Consider the following 23,943-nt stretch of genomic DNA (forward strand, 5'->3'; position numbering starts at 1 on the left):
TAGGTCTAGTGCTTTTCCGCGGACACCGTAGGTTTCGATTTTATGCACGAGAATATCGTGACCTCATAAATCGAGCGCTTTTGTAAAATCTATGAATATGCCTGCAACTAGCTCCTTATTTTGTAACAACTATTGCATCTTTTTTTTTTTTTTTGTATATAGTGCTGTTTCTGTAGATCGATTCTTTCGAAAGCAGTGTTGAAAGTCAATGAAAAGTTTATGCTTGTTAAAAAATGACAGCCCTCTACCATGTAGCAAGTTCTCTATACCATCAGATAATACCGGTAATATATATATATAGGGTGGTAATTTTGGATTAAATATTTGTCGTCTTTTTTAAAAACCGGTATCACTTGAGCAGTTTGAAGTGCCTTCGGAAATACATCGGAGATAATATCAGATTGTAAATGGGCATAATAGCAGGGCATATGTGGTTAAGAACATGCTCAATGGGCGCTATTTGGAGGCCACTTGTGTCATATGACTTGCTGTTTTTAATTGCGTTCATACACGAGAAAACGTCTGCGCAGTTTCTCGGAACAAGGAAAAGGTATGATGCACTGCTGCTTCCTTTCGAGAATGCAATATTATCTAAACTACTGCTTATTTGACTCTGCGAAGCTTGCTGAATAAAAAAAGAAGTTGTTAAAAGCGCCAGCTAAGCCAGTGCCATAAATATGATTGTCATCACGCTGATGGGTTATCAAGAGTATCAGGGATATTTGGCTGTAATTAGGAATCTAATTTCCTCCAGATAATATCCGAGCGTTGTGCACTCGAGCTTTAAGAAACATTTGTGAAGTAAGCTTCTCGAGCGAGCTTTAGTTTTGATGTAAGATTATTTATGCACTTTTTGAATTCGCAAAACAAGTTCTCATCTTTTGTTTTTGCGAACTGTGCGTACTAGCTATTCTTATGTTTACCCCGCCACTGTGGTGCAGTCGTTAGGGCGCTCGACTACTGTGCCCAAGGATGCGGGATCGCCTCCCGTCCTCTGCGGCCGCTTTTCAATGGAGGCGAAAAGCAAGGCGACCGTGTGCTGTGCGATGTCAGTTCACGTTAAAGAACCCCAGGTGGGCGAAATTTCCGTAGACCTCCACTATTGCGTCTCATAGCCTGAGTCGTCTTGGGTCGTTCAACCCCGTAAACCACAAACCACAAAGCACATATTCTTATGTTTAATCATTTGGAGCAACTCAGACGTTACCCAAGGCTTCCTAGCCCTAGATTGCGCGGCCACTTTTATTAGTGGGTAGTGCGCGTCATATATAGTAGTCTTAAACGCAGTTATGAAACTAAAGTAAGCAATATCGCTACTAGCCGTTTCAGAAACATTATTCCAAGTCTGTTAGGTAATACATGACAAAAGGATTCAAGGTTTTTATTAGCTATAAACTGTGTATAAATTATTCGCCTTCTGCTTTTGTTACTGTGCATGGCCTTGTTAACTAACATGAAGACTCCAGGTTGATCACTAATGTCAGTGTAAACGTCTGCGGTGATTGAATTAGTGTCAGTATTTGCAATGAGCACATCTAATGAAGATGTACTTTCCAATGGCACTCGCGTGGGCTTTGTTATCAAGTTAAAGAAGTTACTCAGTGCAATTAAAGACTGGAATATCTTTTTGTGGTTTTGAAGTTGAAAACATATTTATGTTGATGTCACCGCCTAAAACCATATCTATAGATTCGTACGATGCATAGCTAAATATATTTCCAAGAAATGCTAAGAGATGAATGACGACAGATGGTGGCCCTTATATTACACAGAAGAATTGGTTTGACATTCGCAGAGTGAGCATTTCGTAATCAGCAGTTGTTGCCGTGTGTTCCTCGACCATTTCACAAGGTATTTTTCCTTTAAGCAGAAGCTCGACGCCGTCTGCTTTTTTATCTTTTCAGTTTTCACAAAAGCACTGAATTATGCAACTCATAAAAGTTGAATAATGCAGCGGCCAGAGAAGCGGATATGCGCGCTTTGAACCATGTTCTCGATCGTATGCTATTTTTATGTCAGGTATTTATTTATTAGGTGCTCATCACGTGGTGTGTGACGTCACACTGTGACCATGGCAGAATGGTTTCAGGGTCTCAGGGGTTCATGTCAGGCACTTGCAGGAGCGCGATGTTTCGTCCTGTGCATGCTCGAAAATACAGGAGCATTTTTGCTGCCGATCAAGCGTGCAATAAAACCGTCCGTGTCCGGTTTCATTCAGTGACTTCGTCGAGCCTACAGGCGAGAACCGAAAGTCGATGCCCTGGACCACGGCGAATTCGCATGGCACAAGATCGTGCGCCGGCGAATGCTATGGGTGCTTCATTTCCTCAATCCCTCATTGTTTCCCCCAGGAGAGCCCTCTTAAACCCTAAGGAGCGCCAAGTAAAGTGAAATTAGCGCAATAATTTTGACTACGACATAGAAGAGACGCATACATAGCGCTTGTCAATCGTTATATGTACGTGTTTCTTCTATATCTCAGTCTAACCTTTTTGCACTAACTTCATCTTTACTATGCACAACCAACTAGCTCGGCAGCCCGCACATTTGAAAGAATGCAGTTCACGCTGCGCGCAAGAACACGGGTCAAGTAACGCAGAATTGCACGATACTTGAAGCATCGCAGGACAAAAAAGTTAAATTGCCATTAGTGCGAATGAACTCAATTCGTCGACACGGAATGCTCTAATTGGAGCATGCTAACGCATGTTCCTCCATCGCAGCTGCTATGATTTCCCGGAAATTTTTGTTCCGTTGTTCTCAGAAAACATGCCTTCACTTGGAGGTTTCACCAGGTTCCCAACGTTAGCAACTACATTTAATTGCAAATTTTCTTTTTGATTGCAAACATTCGATCTCCGCAGTTTGTTTATAGCATGGGCACTAACGCCCCGCAAGAAGCGGGCCAGCGGCCGAAGTGTCCTGTAGATAGGCTTCAGCCCTCGTGGATTTTGGCTCACGGGACACTCTGAACATTTGAACACATGAAACACCTTTTCCTTTGTATACCAAGAATAGAGATGTAATGCGAAAATATTGCGTCACTAGTGATTCGACAAACATTTTACAGCGTACATGTCCTATCAAGGCAAATTTCATTAACTGGCGCTACAGAGTATATATAACAACTCAAAAGTTGATAATTTGTACGAGACGAATGAGAAAGCGATAGAGACGGCAGAGTCGCCGCAGATGTTTTGCAGCTGTGTACACCTTCGTCTCTGCAAGCTGTGCTGTCGCGAAGTCGCCAAGCCGCGCTCCACGTCTTTTCGAGGAGTCGCCGCTTAGTTTCTGCCTCGGCACTGGAGACGGGCTAGACATTTTACATATACATTTTATGACGTTAGAGGATATTGCTAAACGAAAGTCCAACAACATTGAAGATAGGCCCATTTTACATCTCCCTCATCGGCAACACGGCTTGATCTGCCAACCTGAAAAATGCTCATTTGGAGGCGCGCTGAGTCGGCCTTTCCGCACCGGATACTTATAAAACCGCTCCGCAGAGTATGGTCTCGTCGTCGAAGTGTCAGCTACTTCTGCATCATCAAGTACATAAACGGAGTCTGTAGCTGATGCATAAGAAATGTGAGCGACACTATATTCATAAATATGTAATGCGGGAAAGCAAACCTGGCAAGCTCTGAAATGCCGATATTTGACGTTAAATATTTCGATCCACATTGCCGATCACAAGAATTTAAAAACTGGGCTTACCTTTGATGTTGATGGCCTTCAATTTCGCCCGCTTCCCTAAAATAAGTAAAAGTCAGATTAGTTAACTAAAGATAATTAATCATTTAATTATGGGGTGCCATAACTTTTATAATGTTCGGCTTGTAAGCTAGATCTACATAGGCAGCACTGAGTCTATTTCTCACAGTTTTTAAAATGAAACTCTGTGAACATAAAAAACAAACAAACAAATGGCCGTGTATGTGGACCATAGCCAAACACTTAAATCCCAGCGGTTTGATTTATGGCTCTTCTGTTCCTCGTTTGTTGTTCTTATGGACATTGCCCAACTAAGCTGGGGCTGTTTCGAGAAAAGCGATCTGTTGACAAAGAGTCGGTAAACGCACCCGACAGTACAAAGGTGCGTCTGAGACAAAACGCTATGCCGCGCGCGCTTTCCATGGCTTTGTCAGGAAGATGTAAAGCATGCCTATAACTGGCCCGCTCGGTAGGCTCGGGAATCCGCCGTTTCTCGAAGGCAAGCAAACATGATCCTGGATAGAGCACCAAGTTTGTTGTCCGCATCACCCTCCTGCATGAGAGTTATGCCCCAACTTGAGCACAGCGACAATGTTTACTGAAGGGACTGAACACCCAGACAATCCCCATGGCAGCCACACAGTATTCGTCGTCCTATGGGTACGCCCTTCGTCCTCTTTTCAATTTACTTCATTCTTTACTTCAATTTACTTCAATGCTGGTTAAATGCTCTCAGCCGGTGACAACGGATCGCAACAGCTCTTGGCAATTTATCGGCTGCAGTCTTGGTGAATAATCCAGGCGAGACGCCTCGTGAACTGTCTGCGTCCCAGAGGTTGCGAAGACGACAGGCCGAATACAATCATCCAGTGGACGTAGCTCACCGAGAGGCTGCCGCACAGAGACGAAGATAGGCGGGGTGAGCGTAACGTGCCGCCGCTTTCGCCTTGGTTACTTTTGTTTAGCAGAGTTAAAACATTGCCTATTTTTTTCCTTAGAAGGTCTGTCTTTTTTATTTTTCTTGACATTTAAAGAATGTCTCTCCCCATCACCCTTGTTTTGTTAGAAAGTGCGCCAAAAGGAATAAAACAAAATCTGCGCGAGGAAGATGCACTATTGCGAGGCTTTTATGCCTTGGCATTATTTCTTGTTTTATGTTTAAAGTCGAAAGCGCTGAGAAAAAAATATTAAAATAAAAATAAATGAGAAATACGACAAACCCTGATTCACGTTCTGCACCTCATGTTAAACTTGAGTGGTCCGTACTACTTCCTCTTTAAAGTAGAGCTGATTTTGAAGTTGTTAGGCACGGCCCACTGAAGTGGCGACCGTCGGGACGCTCGGTATATTGCATTGCGATACCAGGAAGAGAAATTCTCGGAAAAACAGAAACAAAACTTCGTTAAAGGGCTTCGCTGTCGTCTTCTTCGCAGTGCTAGAAACATACTGCTGAGCCACCGAAGATAGTAAATCTAGTTCAGTGGTAAACAGAACAAATTAAGCGACGTCACGGCAGCCATGAAAAAAAAAACAAAAAAAAAAACAGACAAATAGAAAACCACGCCTGCGCGCAAAGCACTGGAACACGTGAAGGCCAGCTTCTTCATCCGTTCGAGAATTAGTTAGGAGCTAAGCTAAGTTCAGTCCGAAAGAAGTCGTTGGGTGAAAGTGCAAAAGACGTAAACGTAATTTTGACTGCCCGAATAAGCGCTACTAAATCGGCTTCTGGAGTATGTAGCGCTCATGCCGTGACGGCACGCCGAGAAAAGCATGTTACCGCATGTTTCGGGTCTATATTGTGTATTGTGAACATATCGGACAACACGAAGGCTTCTCTTTCCCATCGGAGGCGCACGCCGAGAAACTCTCGGTGTTGTTCAGCAGGCGCTTAACGCGAGAGCGTTAAATGCTCCATTCTGCAGAAAAGCTGATGTTGTCAGCCAGAAATATAGTGGGAGTGCCTTTGGCAGGTGGCAGTTAGCAGCTGGCAAATTGGCCGAGAACTCATTCGTCGACGGGTGGTGTGACGTCACCGAACCACATGGCAGAAGCTGGCAACTAGTTTTTCTCCTTCGAGATGAGAGGACGAGACTGGAATCGAACTCTCCGCGGCACTTGGATCTCGAGTCGGCCACGATACCCATAGGCCACGCAGGCACAATCGTATTTGGTGAAAGCAGAGACTTTCTATGTCGCGTGGTCCTTCACACAATGGGGTATCGAATGTATGCATATGAGTATGCGTGATATAACAGAGGCACGGAATAAATAATTGTTAATTAAGCGATTAAGAAAGCGCGGGTACATTAACGAGGATCCACAAAGGGAGACTTTGGTGCAACTCGTTTTATCTTCTCCCGAAAGTTTGAGCTTGCCGCCTCATATCCACTCCTCGCAGCGTCCAGCTTCCAGACAACGACAGCCAGTGGCGTGACTTTGACTAGCGGTACTCATCTGCCATTTATGCGCACACGGTTAGGTAATGCGGCAGATGCGCAACCAGTCAATTATAAGGTTAACGTCCCGAGGCGACACACAACGCAAGCGGCGGTGAGGAACGACGGAGTGGCTCGAGGGTTGCGGATTAATTTAGATCACGAAACATCGCATGCAACGCCCTGCGAAGAGGTCTCCACTCAGTTCCACTGCTTCATTCCGAGGAATTGCGTATTTATACTTTCTGACCCAGCGCATGGGCGCATAGCCAGAACTCGGCAGGAAATGTTTAAGGGGCGCGTGTGATGGGGAAGAAAACTTTTTCTAGCGCTGCCTAGATATCCGCATCAATACCAGTAGCCGGTGGACCCGACGTCGTCTCGTGCTTGCAGGCATCTCAGCTGACAGCTTGCCCGACCGCGTCAAAATATTTTCTCGCGAATCCAGCTTTCAACGTAAACAGCAAACGTATTCCGCTCCCAGGGTTGCCATATAGTTTACGTGTAACGTTTAGGAAGTTCATTTGCGCGAATAATTGATGCGCTGCATAACTGTGAGAAGACGTAACAATATTTGAACCGCCTGCGAAACACGGCAGAGTTTTTTTATTTATTTTGTCGAACAGCATTGCTTAAATTAAGACCTGCGCTCCTCTTTTGTTTCTTTTTTTTTTTATTGCAGCCTCATGATGAAAACTTACAAGCTGTTGACAAGCTGTAGATGCTTGCACTGATATGTTCTTTCTTTCTCGCTATGCTCCTTATTCTGGGAGATCTAAATCACTAGACAAACTAAATTCAGTTTCCTGAACGAGAGTTCCTAGCATTCGCAAAAAGACTGCAACAGCTGCAAAACTAATATTTCCCGATTCACAGTCTGGAAACGTATACAATGTTGCGTGCTTGGCCGCTAGCCCTAGTGGCTCGACTGTGCTTGTGGCTGCGTCCTTCCATTTGAATAGTTTTCTGTGTGAAAATATCTTGAATCAATAGCTTTCCAATTCCATGGAATTATATTGCCTTAAGAGTGTTTTGCATCATTTACTTACCACAGTCAAAACTAGAATTATGATGACGCTTCTATGGAGGATCACCGTCAGTGTATTTAATGAGCTCAGAACCTTGAATAACAGGGATAAAAAATCAATATGTTTACCTAGGAGATAAATGATACCGATTATTCAATTCTTGCAAACGACCACTGATTATTTTTAGCTCATTACGTTGCTGTGCGAATTGAGAAAAAAAAAAAAAAGCTTCGGTGGCATTCACTTCAAAAATTGATGGAATTAAACATTAGTTCATTGCAACGAGAGGGTCATCTTTATTAGCGCAACCTGTTTATTTTCACATATGCTTGCGTCAAAGAAACCTTTACGTTCCTAACTTCATTACTGCACTACTTTGTTTACGTCGGACGTTGTTGTCTTTAACGAGAGCAGTAACCGAATTAAGTCAAATAGGAGAAACCAAGTAGACTTATTCGTAGCATTACTTTGCATTCCTGCTTCCAAGGTCAGAAGGCTGAATTGAAAATGTCTAGCTGGTTTTTTTGAACCACTGTTATTCATTTTTGTTATTTATTGAGGGAATCGTACGTTGCTGGGGTGATTATTTCCGGAGATGCAAATTCATAAACGGGGCATGCCACTCTTTACGCATTGAACATAGCAAAGGACGTCATTCTCAGTCGCCGATATCTGAGTGCTTGACAGACACAACGTACGAAGCAGGCCGTAGCAGCGTGCGGATTACTTTCGTCTACCTGGAGTCCTCGAGCGCACTCTTAAATGGCTGCGAATTTATAAAAAAATGAAAGTCGATAAATTTCGTGTCGTGGCCGGAACCAAAGCACCGAACGCGTGCTCAGCAACAGGATGCTTTATCTATATACACTGCCGCCGCCGCAGTGGAATCATTTACAGTGTATTTGAAATATGCGGAGACATAAATATACGAAACAACTTCTTGAAACTGGTTCCAAGCAAATAGACCACCACCACCGTCACCATCATTATAGACGAGGACAAAGACTAGTCAGCAATAAGCTGCCCTGCCCTACATTAGACCCTGTCACCCTACCCCAGAAAGTTTACCTGTCTCTCCTTGGGTTTTGTGCTCCCAGACTTGGATCAAGCTGTTTGTATAGGCAACGGATTTCAAACTCCAAAAAACCTCTGTTATAGCCTCTCCTCCTCACGTTCACCAACCTGTCGCGGTAGGCTACGTTTCCTGTACTTTATTTATTATTTAGAAATACTGCCGATCATATTCGGGATCATTACAGAAAGGGCACAAACATTTAAAGAGTACAACTGAAGTACAGAGCATACAGCGGTGCAAAGGGGTGTGGTACAGAACTGGGCATGGTCTAGGGAATTGCAACTAGAGAATTGTATGCTAGACGCTTTACATCGGAGGTGCAGTGCTTGAGCCTATGTCTCAGCTGGCCTAGTTTGTGACGCGCAGATGAGCAGATGTTCTGAATATGGGGGGGACCAGTTCAAGTGATTGTTAATTGTAACTCCTGAATATTTGAAGCCGTCGGTTTCAGTTATAAGGTTGTCCTTGATAGTGTATCGGTAAGAATGGTAGGACTTTTTGTTCGTGATGCTCTTGAACACGGCTTTGTTGACGTTAGTTTCATATCCCACTATTCACACCAGTCAGAAACAGCGTTAATACTTTTATTTAAAACCCCTTGATCACTTGTATTATTAATAGCCTTGAAGAGCAGGCAGTCGTCCGCAAAAGCGTTCATAAAAAGAGATTAACAAATAGCATCAGAATAATAGGAAAAAAACCCTAACAACGAAAATATGCTTCATGATACATTACAGGCAACGATTTTCATCACTACGAATAGAGAACAATTAGTACAAAAAGAGTTTTCACTACACACCGCAAATCCAGTAGTTTTGTTTCGTATGAGTGCAATAAAGTTTTAAACGTTGAGTTAGTAACGCATGGTGGTAAATTATTACATTCTCTAACTGCTAACGAAAAAAAAAAAAGAATATTTTAAGCTCACTAACGAAAAAAAAAACAAACAAACAATATTTTAAGCTCTATGTTTAAACGATATTCTTCTAGCGATTGGGAACGTTATGTCGCGTCACTCTGGTTGCTGGTTTTGAGATTGTAGGAATTCAACATTCCCTTCGCCCACACAACGCGGCGAACCCCCCACCTTCTCTTTCTCTCTTTCAAGGGGAGCTTTCATCTTTCCCCTCCCGGCCTCCTTCCCCCGGATCTACTGGAGAAAAGGGTGGGTTGAGAGGGACTGCCGTAGCGCGTCGGGCGGCCCCTACTTCACCTCCTCTCTCATCTCGAGAGGACAGACATCTCTGCAGCGGGGAGACGACGCCACGACGCCGCGACGCCGGAGCGCGCGGATCCTCCTATGACACCGAGGAAGAATATTGGGCGCTCCCAATAAACAGCTTGGCCCGCTGGCTGGGCCTCAGGTGTGTCGTTCTTCGCGGTCACTGCTATGGACCGAGCTAGCGGTGTGGCGCTTGGCTCTGAGAGCAGAGCCCGAGCCCCGCGAGACCGATGTAAGTGTAAGTTAAAGAACCCCAAGTGCTCGAAATTTCCGGAGCCCTCCCCTACCATTTCGGCTTCGTTTATAGCGAGTCGCTTTGGAACGTTAAACGCCATGAATCAAACCAAACCAAACAAAATGACATTTAGACAAATGGAAACAGACATCAGGAGCGCTTAAAGGCAGCTTAAACAAAACGAACATCCTGTCTGCTCTAGCTGTATTTTACCTCCTGGCAAACCCTGGCTGCCTTTAGTGAAGATTCCATACTCGTTAACTGGTGGCTCAGCCGCCCACGCTATAGATTGCAGAGCTTTCGGTTGGAGGCACGCGATTGCAGTCTCCGAACGCCGCTCTGTCTGCAAATAAGCACATTGTACGATCGGCCTGATTGCCTTTCCACGAACGGCGGACAAAATTGCTCAGCGCGTGGCATTTAGGCGTCCCTCTTTGCCCATAGAAAGCGCGCTGACCTTTGTAAGGTGGCGCCAAGCAGGTGAGCTTGAGAATGACGCTGGCAGCACTCAGTCCTGCAGGGGTCAGGCGGAACGCGAATGATTCCATGAACTTGGGCTCCGACGTGCGTTTGCACACGGACGTCTTCTTGCTCTTGACCGCTTTGTTCTCCAGGAGGAAAGTCACCTTCACCTGCGTGTCTGCCAAAAGAAAGACACCGATTCAAGCATCAACAACCCAACTGTGTCGTCCACAGGTGTAAACATACACGGCGCGTACAAGTCTAACGCAGCGTAAATTCCCTGCTTCGTCTCCAGCAATGTATGAATAGAACTAAAACGCGCTAACGCACAAATCCTCCACCTTTTCTTCCCCTTTTGTTCGAATTTTTCATTCCCGATTTGAGCAATCACTTCTTTTAGGTATATAATTCTCAGCATAGATATTAAAATGATTTCTATCATCCAATTTTAGCTCAGAAGAGGAAATAAGAACCGGTGCGAGAAAAATAACAGCAGAGAGTCGGCTATATACCTCGCTAAGATATCTTTTAAGGCAGCGAGCGTAAAAAAGCCGAATCACGTACGCTTAATGCTTTAGGAGCGTCATCCATTGGAATTAAGAAAGTGCGGCGTGAGATATGAGTGCACCGATTCTCTGAAATTTCGTTCACGTTGAGTCGACGACGCCTCAGTTACGTTTCCGCTAAGGTGCCTCTCGTATGCGGAAATCGATTGCTTTTCTCATCCAAACAAATGACCGTTCTGACTACTTCATTGCTCTTTGTTCTTTGCGAAGAACACTCCATGAATACCTGCAGTTCCATTTTCCTTCCTACACGTTGAGATCATCATGCGGCAGCAATTCTCTTTGAAGTGCAACGCTTCAAGCATTCCATGTAGGAAACATTTGCCATGTTTGTGTGTATGCAGAAATAAACATCAACAGCTGTCACGAAATTGGCCCACGTTTCGTTAACTCAGCGTTCTGCGCAGCGCGGCGTCTGCGCAGAACGTTCTAGAGCATTGGAGAAAAGTCTCTTCCGCGCGTAGCTTGCACGCATCACCGTCACCACCTTCTCGTCACTCGGCGGCAATGATTACTCGCCCGCAGGAAAAGCAGCTGGATGTCTCTAAAATGTTCGACCGAAGCTGACCAATGACAACGCGTACCTTGGCGGAAGGAGGAGAGGACGCTTATACAGTGGAAGTTGCGTTTTTTCACGCGCCTGCATTGGCGCGGCGTAGCAGACAGACGGAGTGCGCCTTATAAATTGCGGTAGCTTCGTTTCGGCAAGCTAGCCTGTGTTACAGCCAGTGTTGCAGCGAGTGTTGCGATGAATCAAGTGCTATTGCTCGGCTCCCGGGGTCGACCCGCTGTTCGGCAAGCCCACTGAACTGCGACAGAGTGGCGCACGTCTGCAGGACAGCCACATCGTGACTCTCCAGACGTCGGTCTGCGACACTGCCCGGTGAACAATTTTGGCGTTTATTTGTTCTGACTCTCTCATGCATCGTTTATAGTTTTGAAGTCTCTGTGCTTGTAATTGCAGCCGGTTCTGGCTGCAGGCTCTGCATTGCTCTGCGTGAATTTCGTGATGTGTCTTTCAAGTGTTAGTGTGAATTCCCATCCGTATCTTCTCTTGCTGTATAAAGCTTTTGCTTGTTAACTCTGACTCTGACTCTTTATCTGTCTTGAACCGGTGAAAGCTGGGCAACAAACGGCCACCCTCTTCTGCCACTACAGGTAACTGACATCCAGCTGAGCTTGCCACACAAGCCGAGAGCATCTCCTTTGAGACCGGAACAGCTGCCCCCACACATTTTAGAAGTGTCTGGGAATGTGCGCACCGATACTGGCGCGTCGTAAATTATAATTATTAACGGGTGACAACAGCGACGCTGTACAAATATGGGCTCGAAGATCAAAAACTACGACCGATGACGAAATTTTCTTCTTTCAGAATGCAACAGCGGCCACCTGTGCTACTGGCAACTTTATTCTGAGAGCTCTCAACTTTTATAATCATTAGCGTGCTTCTATGCGGTGCTGATTGCGATGCCAGCGTACGCAATGCCGGTACAACTGCGCAATAATTTTCTTTTTATTACAGTTTATTTATTACAGAGTCCTGTAGCGCCCGATGGCATTATTGCAAACGGGAGAGGGGGGAGGGGGCAGATGACAAATAACGTTGCTATAATGTCCAGAAGTACAATAAAAACGAAGAAAATAACGCGACAAAAGTGATAATGCAGAATGAAAAGTATGCACCGAAAGGGGCAACTGCGCGACGAAGAAAGGGATGAAAACACTCAATGACAAAGTGATGAAGAACACACGCGCAAGAAAGCTGCGCGCCACGTCCCACATCTGATAAAAAAGCCCGAAATAAATTTTCCGTGCAGCACTCAGTGATGCCAGCTGGCAGTGTGTTCCACTCATTGATCGTCAGTGGAAAGAACGTGGTTTTATATACATCTGTCCGGCATTGTATTTCTCTGATCTTCCACTGATGATGAAGTCGTCTAGATAAAAAGTGAGGTTGAAGCAGGTACTGGTCTTTGTCAATGCCGAGCTTTCCAAAATAAATGCGATACATGATCTGCAATCTCAAATGTTTTCTGCGGTGAGCTAAACATTCCCAACAAAGGTGGTGTTTAATAGACGTGACACTAAATGGAAAGTTGTAATTGCTAGACACAAATCTTTCAGCATTATTTTGGACACGTTCGAGCATGTCAGATAAGTAAATAAACTGGGGATCCCATACTGGGCATGCATATTCAAGAATTGGCCTTATGTAAGTGAAATACAGGAGCTACTTGACATTTGACTACGCTTTGCTGAAATTACGCTTTAAAAATTGAACATTCTGCAGGCTTTCGATGTAATATGCTATACTTGCCCCGTCAACGTAAGGGTTGATGTGAAATATACGCCGAGATACTTATATTCAGAAACTTTTTAAAAGAGAACATTATTTAATGAGTAACAGGTCTGTACAGGGGAACGCTTACGAGTGAACTTACTAAGCTAGCTCGCACCGCTGCGGTGATCGTTTTCTGCCCAAGGCGGCTGTCGTAAAGGTATGAAAGACGTGGAGGAGTAAAATGTACTTGCTTCTGGCCGCTGATAGAGTCTCTATTACGGTCTTAAACTGGTTGCTTTAAAATATTTGCAAAACTTGAAGTTTTCTGGATATAGCGGGTCGCTGCAGTGATCCCAGTATAGGGCTGGAAGCGATATAGGTTACGTTTTCCATCTTTATGTGCTGGCGCACTGTATTATACACAGAGACCTACACTAAAGGACATGAAGACGGTGCAGGTAACATGCGAGAACGCTCAACTGTTTATTAGTTGTGCTGCTCTGCTTATATATGCGCATAAGAAATAATATATGCACAAAACGTTTGAAACATCTAATAAAAACAAGTGCAAATTCATGCAACCGAAACCCTTATATCACCGCTTCCCGTCGCGCTGTCAAGAATTCAATCTCACTCTGCGACAGCACAACCGATGGGTCACTTACGCATTTCGTGGAACCGACTCGTGCCATCGTGTATGCTTCAAATATTAATCTTTCATTCTCGTCTGCGAACCGTTCTATTGTAGTGGTTTCCTCGAATCTTGGCTCGCATTCCTCGCAACGAGATACATGCTTGGCGAAATTGCTCGGGTTGTTGATGTCGCAGCCGTTTATTCGATCTTCAACCTAGTAATGTGTTTATGCATCTTTCGGTCTGGCACGCGTATCTTTTGCCGCAAAGGCAGGGAGATGTTGTACACAACACAGTTACCACATTTCATCAACTTCCGCTGATGGTCGATTCCGCATGTCGTGCTCACCCTCCCCTTGATATTTCAGAGGTTAACATTTCCGCGCATTGAAATTGGATATTGAGGGGCTGAAAAAATGCGGGTGTCTCATGCTTCGCTGCCAAACATGTAGCTCGGCTCACAAGGAATGCGAGGCAATATTCGAGGAAACCACTATAATCGGGCGTTTCACAGACAGAAATGAAAGTATAATCTTTGAATAATACCCAATGGCATGAGTCGGTTCCACGAAATGCGTAGTGACCCCTCTATACTGCTGATGCAGAATGAAATTGAATTGTTGACTACCAGCGTGATACGATGTGGTGATATGTAAGGGATTCGGTTCTATGAATTTGCTCTTGTTTATTTTTTGTTTTGTTCGTTTTGTGCATATTTTCTGCTTTATTAGCCTACATAAGCAGAGCAGCGCAACTAATAAACAGCTAAACGTTTGCGCACGTTACCTGCATCGCCTTCTTGCCCATTGGTGTAAGTCGCTGTGTTTATACAGCGCGCCGGAACATAAAGACGAAAAACCAACTATCCATGTTGGCAGCGTTACATACGCAGATTACTTTGCCCGAGTTTAGATGCATCGCACCTAAAAGGTATGATTGGAGTTCAGTACGAAGTATAGGACTAGACGCTGGATATGGCGCAAAGAAATTAACCATGAGATTGCGGTAGCCGCTCCGAATCGCGGTATGCATGGTTACGGCCGATGCCCCCTCTGCAGTGGGCGCAAAAAATTCAAACTATACCGATGCGAGGAAAACTGACTGGAGCTGTTAACTTTATTACCCCTGCTTCAGTAGGGTGTCGTTATTACGGGGTAATTTTTGTGAGCTATCAAATTCAGAGCGGATGAGCGCTAGCACTATCTGGTGAATATGCTTGTGCCGTCTGGGAGGGGGGAGAGACAGAATAAATCACAGCGGTTTTCATCAGCGCGTTCAGCCCATAACTATGCGCTGTAGCCGAAAAGACCCCTTTCTGTCGTAGCCTCACGAAAAAGCCATTTTCTTGTTCTACGAAGGCGGCTTGTCTTGAACTCGTTCGCGCGCGAAGAAATTGGCTGGGCGTAGTCATAAAAGGCCTCATTTTTACTGCATTTGCCCGCAAAATATGCGCACTAGTAGATGGATGACAATAGCAGCGAAAAAAAAAAAAATAATCTGCAGCCACGTGACTATAGGGGTAAGCCTAATGTCGGTGCCAAGTTTACTGCCATCCTTAATATCTCGCACACCTAGCTTGATGATCTTATTAAAAGTTCACAGACTCCCTTTAAGACTTTACAGCCAAGTTCACTGCGTTAGAGTTGCTTATGGTATCTAGGGTTTTTTTCGTTTGTCCTAAGTTCATACATAGGCGCGCCACTATGCAGTATGCGTTAACTAATGTTAAGAAATGAGTTTCTATTGAGCGGCAAAAGCAGTGCATGCATTCAGTGCGCTAACAGCGGAGAATCATAAGAGAGAGAGAGAGGGAGTGAGGGGGAGAGCGAATGGTGGGTTCAGTTCATGCACGAATCTACTGGCCCTGAACTCTTCCACGGTGGACGCAATATAGCACGCACCACACACAACATCGCAGCTCGAACTGCACGTCGCCCTAACAGGGTAGTGTATAATATTGTTTACTTCAAATGTAGTGCAAACGAAGACCGGCACGTTGCCTTGCTGGGCAACGAAGATATGAGACGCTGACAGTCCATAATTTCTAGGCCTCCATGAAGTATTGCGCTGACCAATTATACCAATAATCATTCCACGTGAGCCCAATGACAAACGACTCTACTTGGGAAATAAAGCTCGCTATTTGTGCGAGCGCTCCAACTCTTTAAAGTAACTTGTTGCGCTGTCGCAAAGCGGGACGGTGCCAGAAAGTCACTCGTAGACTTAGTCGCCGCGCTGTGCAAGCCGAAGAGCAATATATTTGTTGCTTGCCGGCTGCACGTGCTCGCATAGTCAGCACCAGGCGTAACACACGCCATGTGCCCCATTCGCTCCATACAATAGCCATGCGTTTGTATGGAGCGAATGGGGCGATTAACCCTTCTAGGTCTACCGGTGCATTAATGCGATGCACGCTTCCAGCGCATTTCTCTCGTTCGCATCAATGAAATGCAATAAAAAGTTTACGAGAAGCGCTAATATTAAATCCATGTAAACGCGGCTCGCGTTGCGCAAATGTTTGTATCCGAGTGCAAACTATTATTAGGTCTGCAATATCAACATACGGTGACCTGCGGCATTTCTTTCGTGTTTAAATCTTGCGCCGAAGAACGAAGAACCGCAGAGTATGGCAGTCTTAAATTTACGCATGATTACAGCCGAAAAAACAGGACAAACGTAGTACTAGCATTAGAAGTGCATCGAGTAGGGAAGAAAACAATAACAAATGCAGTAGGTTGGACAAATTTAATAGTGCAATCGAATGCAAACAACACCAGGGACAGCAGTTGATTCTGCAATAGAAAAGGATGACAAGTCGAGGGAAGCTGTTTGGTTGCATAGCTATACGCTACAACATTTCTAATTATCAGCATATTTAAATGATGATTATCTGCCCGGGAAGGTGATTTCAGCTCACAGGCGTGCGTGATGAATTAACTCCGGAGGATTGTTAGCCGCACATGGTAGGGCACGACAGCGCGGAGAAAAAATGTTATAGTTCGTCAGCAATTAAGTTTTAGAAAAACAAAAAGAGAACTATTTTTAAAATTTTATTTTTAGTATTGACCAGAATTGACACTGCAATCAATTTAGGGTGAAAGATAATTAAATGCAAAGTAGAAGGAAAAACTAATGCGCTGATGGGGGGAACCGAACCCATGACCTCCGAATACAGCGTCCGGTGCTCTTACCAAGAACGCTTCATGTCCATCGCTGTGGATGAGGGTAACACCCTCAAGCTTCGGTTGCAGGCAACATAAGTTCCCAAGAAAGTAGAAGTTCGGATAGCCGTCGATGTCCAACAGTTGGTAACAGCACCAGACGCCATATTCGGAGGTCATGGGTCCGGTTCCCATCATGGGCGCGTTGTTTTAGAGCGCAGCTCTTTGGCGCCCGTTCCTGCCTTTGGCGGCTTCGTCGCTGTCCCGCGTAACCACCTCCATAAATAAAAATTTTGAGGACACTTTGGGCGACTAAAGTGATGAAAGGCGAAGGCGTGAGTGCTGCATTTTGCTACGCGATTTTACTAGGTGCGTGGCATTAATTAGTATTTAATTAGTTAAGTAAGCAACGCTTCCTGATTACTACTGATTAATTATTCGGACAGTAAGCTGTAATTATTCAATTAGGCATAGATTAATTAGTCAATAATTAGTAAGCGGTTGATGATAGCCATATGACCGTATAAGGCGACAATAATTAGTAAATAATTAGTTACGAAATTGTCACTTTATTTAATTTGTCCTTAATCAGTAGTCTGTTAATTAGTTAATAATTATTTATAATTAGTAATTGCTTATTGCTTGCCATATGGCCGTATAAGGCGGCATTAGTTATTAGGTAATTGATTACAGAACTGTCACTAATTAGTAATTATTAATTGATTTCTCATCAATTACCGATTACTTATTTAGTCATTTATTAATTAATGATTATGAACTAGGCTTTATTACTAATTATTTATTTAGTTAGTTGTTATAGAATAATTAAGCATTGATTGACATATCACCTTATAAGGCTCGAATTCGCGCATACTGTAGTCCGGGGTGCGCGGCATTAGTAATTAAAGAGCCCCTTACGCAACTGTCACTGTTTAGTAATTAGTAGTTATTCAATAATAAGCAAGTAGTAATTAGTAATCAGTGTGCAGGAATTAAGAAATTATTAATTACATATTGTGCAACTACCACTCATGAGTAATTAATAATTACTAGTCATTAATTAGTAAACAATCATTGATTGGCATATCCCCATATAAGGCACGCATTCGCGCATACTGTGGTGGTGCTCTGTGATTGGTCGAGACCTCCATGGTGTCATCCCGTCTCGACCAAACAGAGCCGCCGCAAAAGCGTAACACTTGCTGACGACAACGATGAGGCTAAAAGGCTTTCACCTTAATGAACAAATCCTGTCTCCGCCGGGAATCGAACCTCCATCCCTTGGATCCCCAGCCGAGAGCTTTAACCAACTGCGCCACGCCCGGGATCGTGAAACGCAGATCCTAATTCTCTTTGTCTACGTGAGGATGATAGTAGCGATAACAATGCTTTTGCAATAAGTGATAATGACAATGATGACATTAGCAATAATAATGAAGGAGCATTTAGTTGTATAATGATAATGAGAGCAAACGTGATGCACCGTGCGCCAGCAACGCTTAGGCTTTCACATTTCTGTAGTGCAGATTCTACAGTGCTCTCGGAATTTTAGAGCGCAGCTCTTTGACGCCCTTTGCTGCGTTTCGCGGCGTCGCCGTTACCCCTCGTAACCAGCTCTGCAGCCGAGGCGGGTTTCGCGTGAATATGAATTTGTCGGCGCTTAAAAGAAGAACTAGTTGGTATATCGGAAAAAGAATGATACTATATGATGGAGCGTCAAGGAAAGGTGTGCAAGTGGCAAAATGGTTGATGTGATTTGATTCGGTAAATAATTACGGCCAATGACAATAATAATTGATCCACAGAAAAGGAAAGGCGCAATGTCTGTCGTACCTGTTCTGTAGAGACCTTAACCGCGCCATAACGGAAAAGAGGAAGATGGAAGTGAAAGCGGAAAGAGTGAAAGGGTTGCCGTAGTGGAGCGCTCCGCAGTAATTTCGACCACCGAGGGATCTTTAGCGTGCACTGACATCGCAAAGCACACGGACGCCTCTTCGTTTCGCCTCCATCGAAACTTGATTAGAGCCACTTAAGTTGGTTGATTGGTTGGTTTGTGGGGTTTAACGTCCCAAAGCAACTCAGGCTATGAGAGACGCCGTAGTGGAGGACTCCGGAAATTTCGACCACTTGGGGTTCTTTAACGTGCACTGACATCGCACAGCACACGGGCGCCTTGCTTTTCGCCTCCATCGAAAAGCAGCCACCGAGGTCGGGATTCGCTCCCGCGTCCTTGGGAACAGTAGTCGAGCGCCGTAACCACTGCGTCACCCCGGCGGGGTCCACTTAAGTGGTTGACAGGTAAAGAAAGGCACAGCACCTGTCACTCACAGAAGAGGAACTAGTTGGTATGGAATATGTGTGAAAACGTTCTGTGTAATTGTACATACGTGTCGTGCTCGAATTATTTGCCTCAATCTATCGAAAAGCTGAAAAAGCTGTTGAGCTGCGCTCAAATTTCGCAGTAGGAAGTAACGTAATTGTCGGCAATTTTTTTCCTTCTACTTTTTATTTAATTCTATTTCCCCCTAGTTTGATCAGAGTGAAAAGAGGATTTAATGGCTTTATGACGTATAACGCTGCCAGTACTTCGCGCAAAGCAGGTATAGTATTACCAGCCGCAGGGCCCAGCTTCAGCGCGAGAGATGGACGCCGGAAACCAGCAATGGCGATAACGATGCCACGTGTTGTTTGTCTTACAAGAGTAGTAATTCAGGTCAATACCAAAATTAAAATAAAAAAATCCACTACGCCTTCCTTGACCTCGCCGACTGCCAATTCCTTTCCTTCTTATATCGTAATGATGCCCTTATTTCCCCTTCAATTTAAGGCTTATACATACAGGGTGTCCGAGCTAACTTTAGCCAAGGGTTAAAAAATAAATCATTTATGATAGCCCTGGGAAACCATTCGAATATAGATGCCAGCCAACTTGAACATCACAGGCATTTTTTTATCTTGCAATTAATTAATTAGTAATTAAGGCAATGTTTCTAAAAATATCGTGTAACTGAAGCATTTTCGCGCCACGATTCGAAAGCTTTTGCTGCACGCCATGCAAGGATTTTAGACGGCCTCCCGGCGTATTTTCCGGAGCCCGCCTAGGTACAGATAAAAAAACGTACTAAGTGTCCTCAAGAACCATTATACCAGGGATGCTGTGCGTGATGTGCGCTAGCTCGTCTGACAGAGCTGCTGTGGAGAATGAGGCAGGTAATGAAGGTGAGCGTACCGGGTGTCTTAATTGCTGCCTAGTTCTTCCTCGCAACCCCGTGAAGAAGTTTGCAACGATGACGTACTCCAGCTGCACCCGAACCTCAAAGAATGCATATCAGACGCCGAGTAGCTTGACTCGCATAAGAACGAGATGCTATTAGCAAGTGTCTGATTCTTCGACCTTCTGAAGATGGTAGAAGACTATGTAGGGAAGTTTCCTGCAGGCAATGATCTATACTTCAGTGTGTTCGTGAACACCGGAGAAAGCACAATGCATGATAGTTGAATTCCTTCTGCTAATGCCGGTTGTTCATCCTCTTTTGTGGCAACCATATCAGAAGCTATCACCTATCACCGTATGTCCTGAACATAGCGAGAACACTGTCTTGGCTCAGGCTACCAACGCTTCGTGGCGTTTTCGTCAGTCTAAGCTACGCTGTCGAGCGTTCATGTTATAAGTCCTGGCGGCGGTACAACATTCCCGGCAGCCTGCAAGACGCGGTGTACTTCCCGAACACCGGAAAACAGGGTTGTTTTCTAGGAAGCGGTGTTCCTTCGGCTTTAGTGACGGCTGAAAATACTTGTCGAGGCTATCGACAGGGTTAAAACCGCATTGCAGAAACCGTGATATCTATAGCTCGCGCTCTATATGCGGATGTTGCCTTTGATCGGCAAACATACTTTCAGAATAAAGGCACTTCTAGTGCATTGTTTAGGGAACTTTTAACATGCCAAGCTAGGCAGAAAGAAACGACGAATATAAGTAGAACGAAGCCGATACCTGATAGTGCCGGCATGACTGGCGACACCTCCGTTACGGCGCGGATGTCAGAGCGCTGGCGCCCGACGATTTAACCGTGCTTTTTAAAAGTCCAGATGACCGATTGCTTTATTTTGCTTGAAGCACATGTTGTTCACCGTATACACCAAGGTTTTACAAAGTAGCTGAAGGCGCCACACGCGTGCGAACAAAACCCGTGTTTATTAGAGCACAAAAAGTTGTTCTCGATGAGATTAAAAAGCATATTGAACAGGTTGAAAGCATAACCAACAACTTCACGGATCAAAGCTGCGTTGAGGGCTAAGAGAGTTTCAATTATACTGTCTACTTAAATGTCAGTGCGACACCAATAAGCGTGGCGCGAGTGGTTCAGCTTCCGCTGTAATAACCGTAAATTTCGACGAACGCGAGGTCAAATTCATAGCACCACGCTTGTGGAGCAAAGAGTAGAAACTAAGTTAACAAGTTGCTGCTGAAGCAAAAAAGAAAAAAAAAAGCTAATGGATATTTATCAACTTGCAAATAGCCGTGTAAGCGTAGCAGAGAGACACTGACGTAGATTAGCTTTTTGGTGTAGCAGGTCTTTTGAACAGCAGAGCACGGCTAACCGGATGTTCATGACCAGTGTGCCATATGTGCACCAACCCTAGACTTTGTTTAGCAAAGGGCGGTCGAAGGCTGTGTGATGAATTCATTGTACATTGCCATGCGGTGTAAACTGTATGACCCAACGGGGGAAGATCAAGTTAGCGCATACGTAGTACACCTTGCATCGAAGTGCATGCACATGTGAAGGCGCCGAGACGATTGCGAAATAACAGAAATGCGTTTCCGCTTCGATTCTTTTTGTCTCGCATTCAGGTTTGCATGAATAAACGAACAAAAAGTTTTTGGCTAGTTAAAGAGGGCCGGAAGCAGTGGCGTTTGGAACGCGTGCTCCAAAGAAGATCGTCTTGTTAACAGGCAAGGATAGTCACGGCGCCATGAGCTAAGAACGTGCGTCTCTATTGTCGTCCTCTGTTTTGTCAGTTTTGTATTCCTCTGAAGCGTCCAAATCGAAATTCCCAGAAAAATCACTGAGCTCTTAAAATAATTTATCAAGAAGCGCTAGCAGTAGTGGTCCTTTAAGAGTGAAATCAGGAGAAGGTGACGTAGTAGCTTCCACAAACGGTGTATTATAACAATGGCAGCTTGAAAGAAGGAATGAACCATCATCAGAAATTGCTTGTTCAAGGAAGAGAGATAGAAGTATTTGGCTAAGAGCGCTCTGGTGAGTCTTTTCGGTATGTTAAGATTGTTGAGCACAGAAATTATCGATCAACCATCAAATTGAAAGAGCTTAATTAACGTACTGAGACGAGAACGAGAGAATACAGACAAGCATCTCTCTTGACTGGCTCTTAACGCTCTATTCAAGCCGTTCCAAATGAATGACCAAAAAGCCAAGCAGGATATAGGATGAGTTGCTTCCGATTTTGCAATGTTTTATCACTCTATTTTTTTTCTAACAACGCTTAGTGAGCGCGTACGTCATTACAAATACAAAAGCATTTTAATTAAAATTAGAAATTAATCAAGAATCAATTACTCAAAAATAATTATTTAGGAAAAGATATATACAGGAAGCAGTGAGATAAAGTGACGGATTTTTCATGCCGTATGTATCTACCACCTAGCAAATAAGTTTATACGGTGCCTATTGAGAAGGAACTGAAATGAAGGCAGGCTAAGCAAAAGATGTCCGCTTGGATGTCGCAGAATGGCGGAAAGAGAAAGAGGGACGAGAATTGCAAGCCAAAAGCGATGCTAGCAGGACGCAGCGAGCGCAAACGAAGGGAGGCGCACAAAGAAAATTGTTTGTTTTTGCCAGTCTAATGCTCAGGCGCAAATAGGGAAAAAGAAGAGATCGAAAAAAGCTTTGCTCCGAGTGGTTTCCAATGTCTTTGTGCACCTTCAAGGCGATAGCGAAAAGAAACTCGTGAGCAAATAAATTTAGGCTCCTCTCAAAATTAATACCATTACCGCCCGCTACAACCTCGGCGCTACGTGTTTTGAGGATAGCGCTCTCGCTGACGCTAGTCTTTGCTCAGCTCCTATTCGGACTCAGCAGGCTTTCTCGGGCCGTAATGGTAGTTCGTTTGCTGCCCGGCATATCAGGAGAGCTTCTAGTGTGTAAATTTTGCTGCGTTTAACATCATTTATTACACGACTCAAGATCTTCAGAACTGCAGCACGCCAGTCGTGTCTTCCTAGTCACAGCGCTCTCTCGACACCTGTTTCACGCCGAAATTGTTTTCTCTCAGCTCTCATCATTAAGCCTCAAGAAGCTATATAATTTGTCTGCATTTTCTTTTATTTTGGGGGTTTCTCATGCTCAAGTGCTTCGTGATTGTGTAGATTAGTCGTTATTATGCCGCCCGAGGCACATTTGGCGAGACTATTTTTGGAAGATTTTTTTTCTTGCAAGTAAAGAAACAGGCACTCGTTTTTATTGTTTTGTTTTTTTTTTTTTTTGCTTCTCGCTGTAATGGGATTGTAGTTTCCTATTTCACATTTTCTCTAACGAACTCCCCGAGAAAGTACATTTGCGCGTGAAGTGGATAACTCCGTGCGCACTCTGGAAACGTCTTCAGGTGTTGCAGGATACGGAGACTAATAGAGTGCCCTTCACTGCTGGAAACACTATTGTGATTTTTCATTGCGCCGTGTTAGACTCAAGCAAGTCCACTCGTGGGTTTTCCCTCATGAGTTTTTTCTTTTTATTATTATTCCCACCGCATGACCGCGCATACTCTAAAATAAATTGAGCTTGTGGCGGTGTGAGCTTTGCGTATGCGAAGAACAATACCGGGAAGTTTCTTACAAATTAGAAGCATCATTTGGATTTATGAAAGCACTCTCAGCAGCAAAAGTAAGTGGACAAGCAAGCGATTTTTACATTTTCGTGCAAGACGACTGCACAAAAGAATCTGAGTATAATGAGTAAGGTGAGATTGTTCTACCATATTCGACATATACCGAGAGCGTGAACATTGCCGTTACGAAGGAACGAATTCAATGCCAGTACGGATACGAGTATGTAACAGACACCACTTGTGCTCGTAGTGTCTGTTATACTTCATATTTATGTTTGT

At 44.3% G+C, this 23,943-nt stretch overlaps 1 protein-coding gene across 1 annotated transcript in view; it reads right to left on the reverse strand.

Annotated features, from left to right (window-relative positions):
* Window positions 1-23,943, reverse strand: part of LOC146203097 (synaptotagmin-15-like) — a 319,979-nt gene that overhangs the window by 20,440 nt on the left and 275,596 nt on the right. Inside the window, exons 8-9 of the mRNA XM_084588526.1 lie at window positions 10,167-10,349; window positions 3,718-3,753 (exon numbers count right to left, since the gene is read on the reverse strand). Coding sequence (XP_084444652.1) covers window positions 3,718-3,753; window positions 10,167-10,349 — 219 coding nt within the window. The remainder of the gene's footprint in view (window positions 1-3,717; window positions 3,754-10,166; window positions 10,350-23,943) is intronic.

This window comes from Amblyomma maculatum, chromosome 1 (genome assembly GCF_055883805.1).
Source record: "Amblyomma maculatum isolate TAMU_Amacu chromosome 1, ASM5588380v1, whole genome shotgun sequence".
NCBI classification, from domain to species: domain Eukaryota; kingdom Metazoa; phylum Arthropoda; class Arachnida; order Ixodida; family Ixodidae; genus Amblyomma; species Amblyomma maculatum.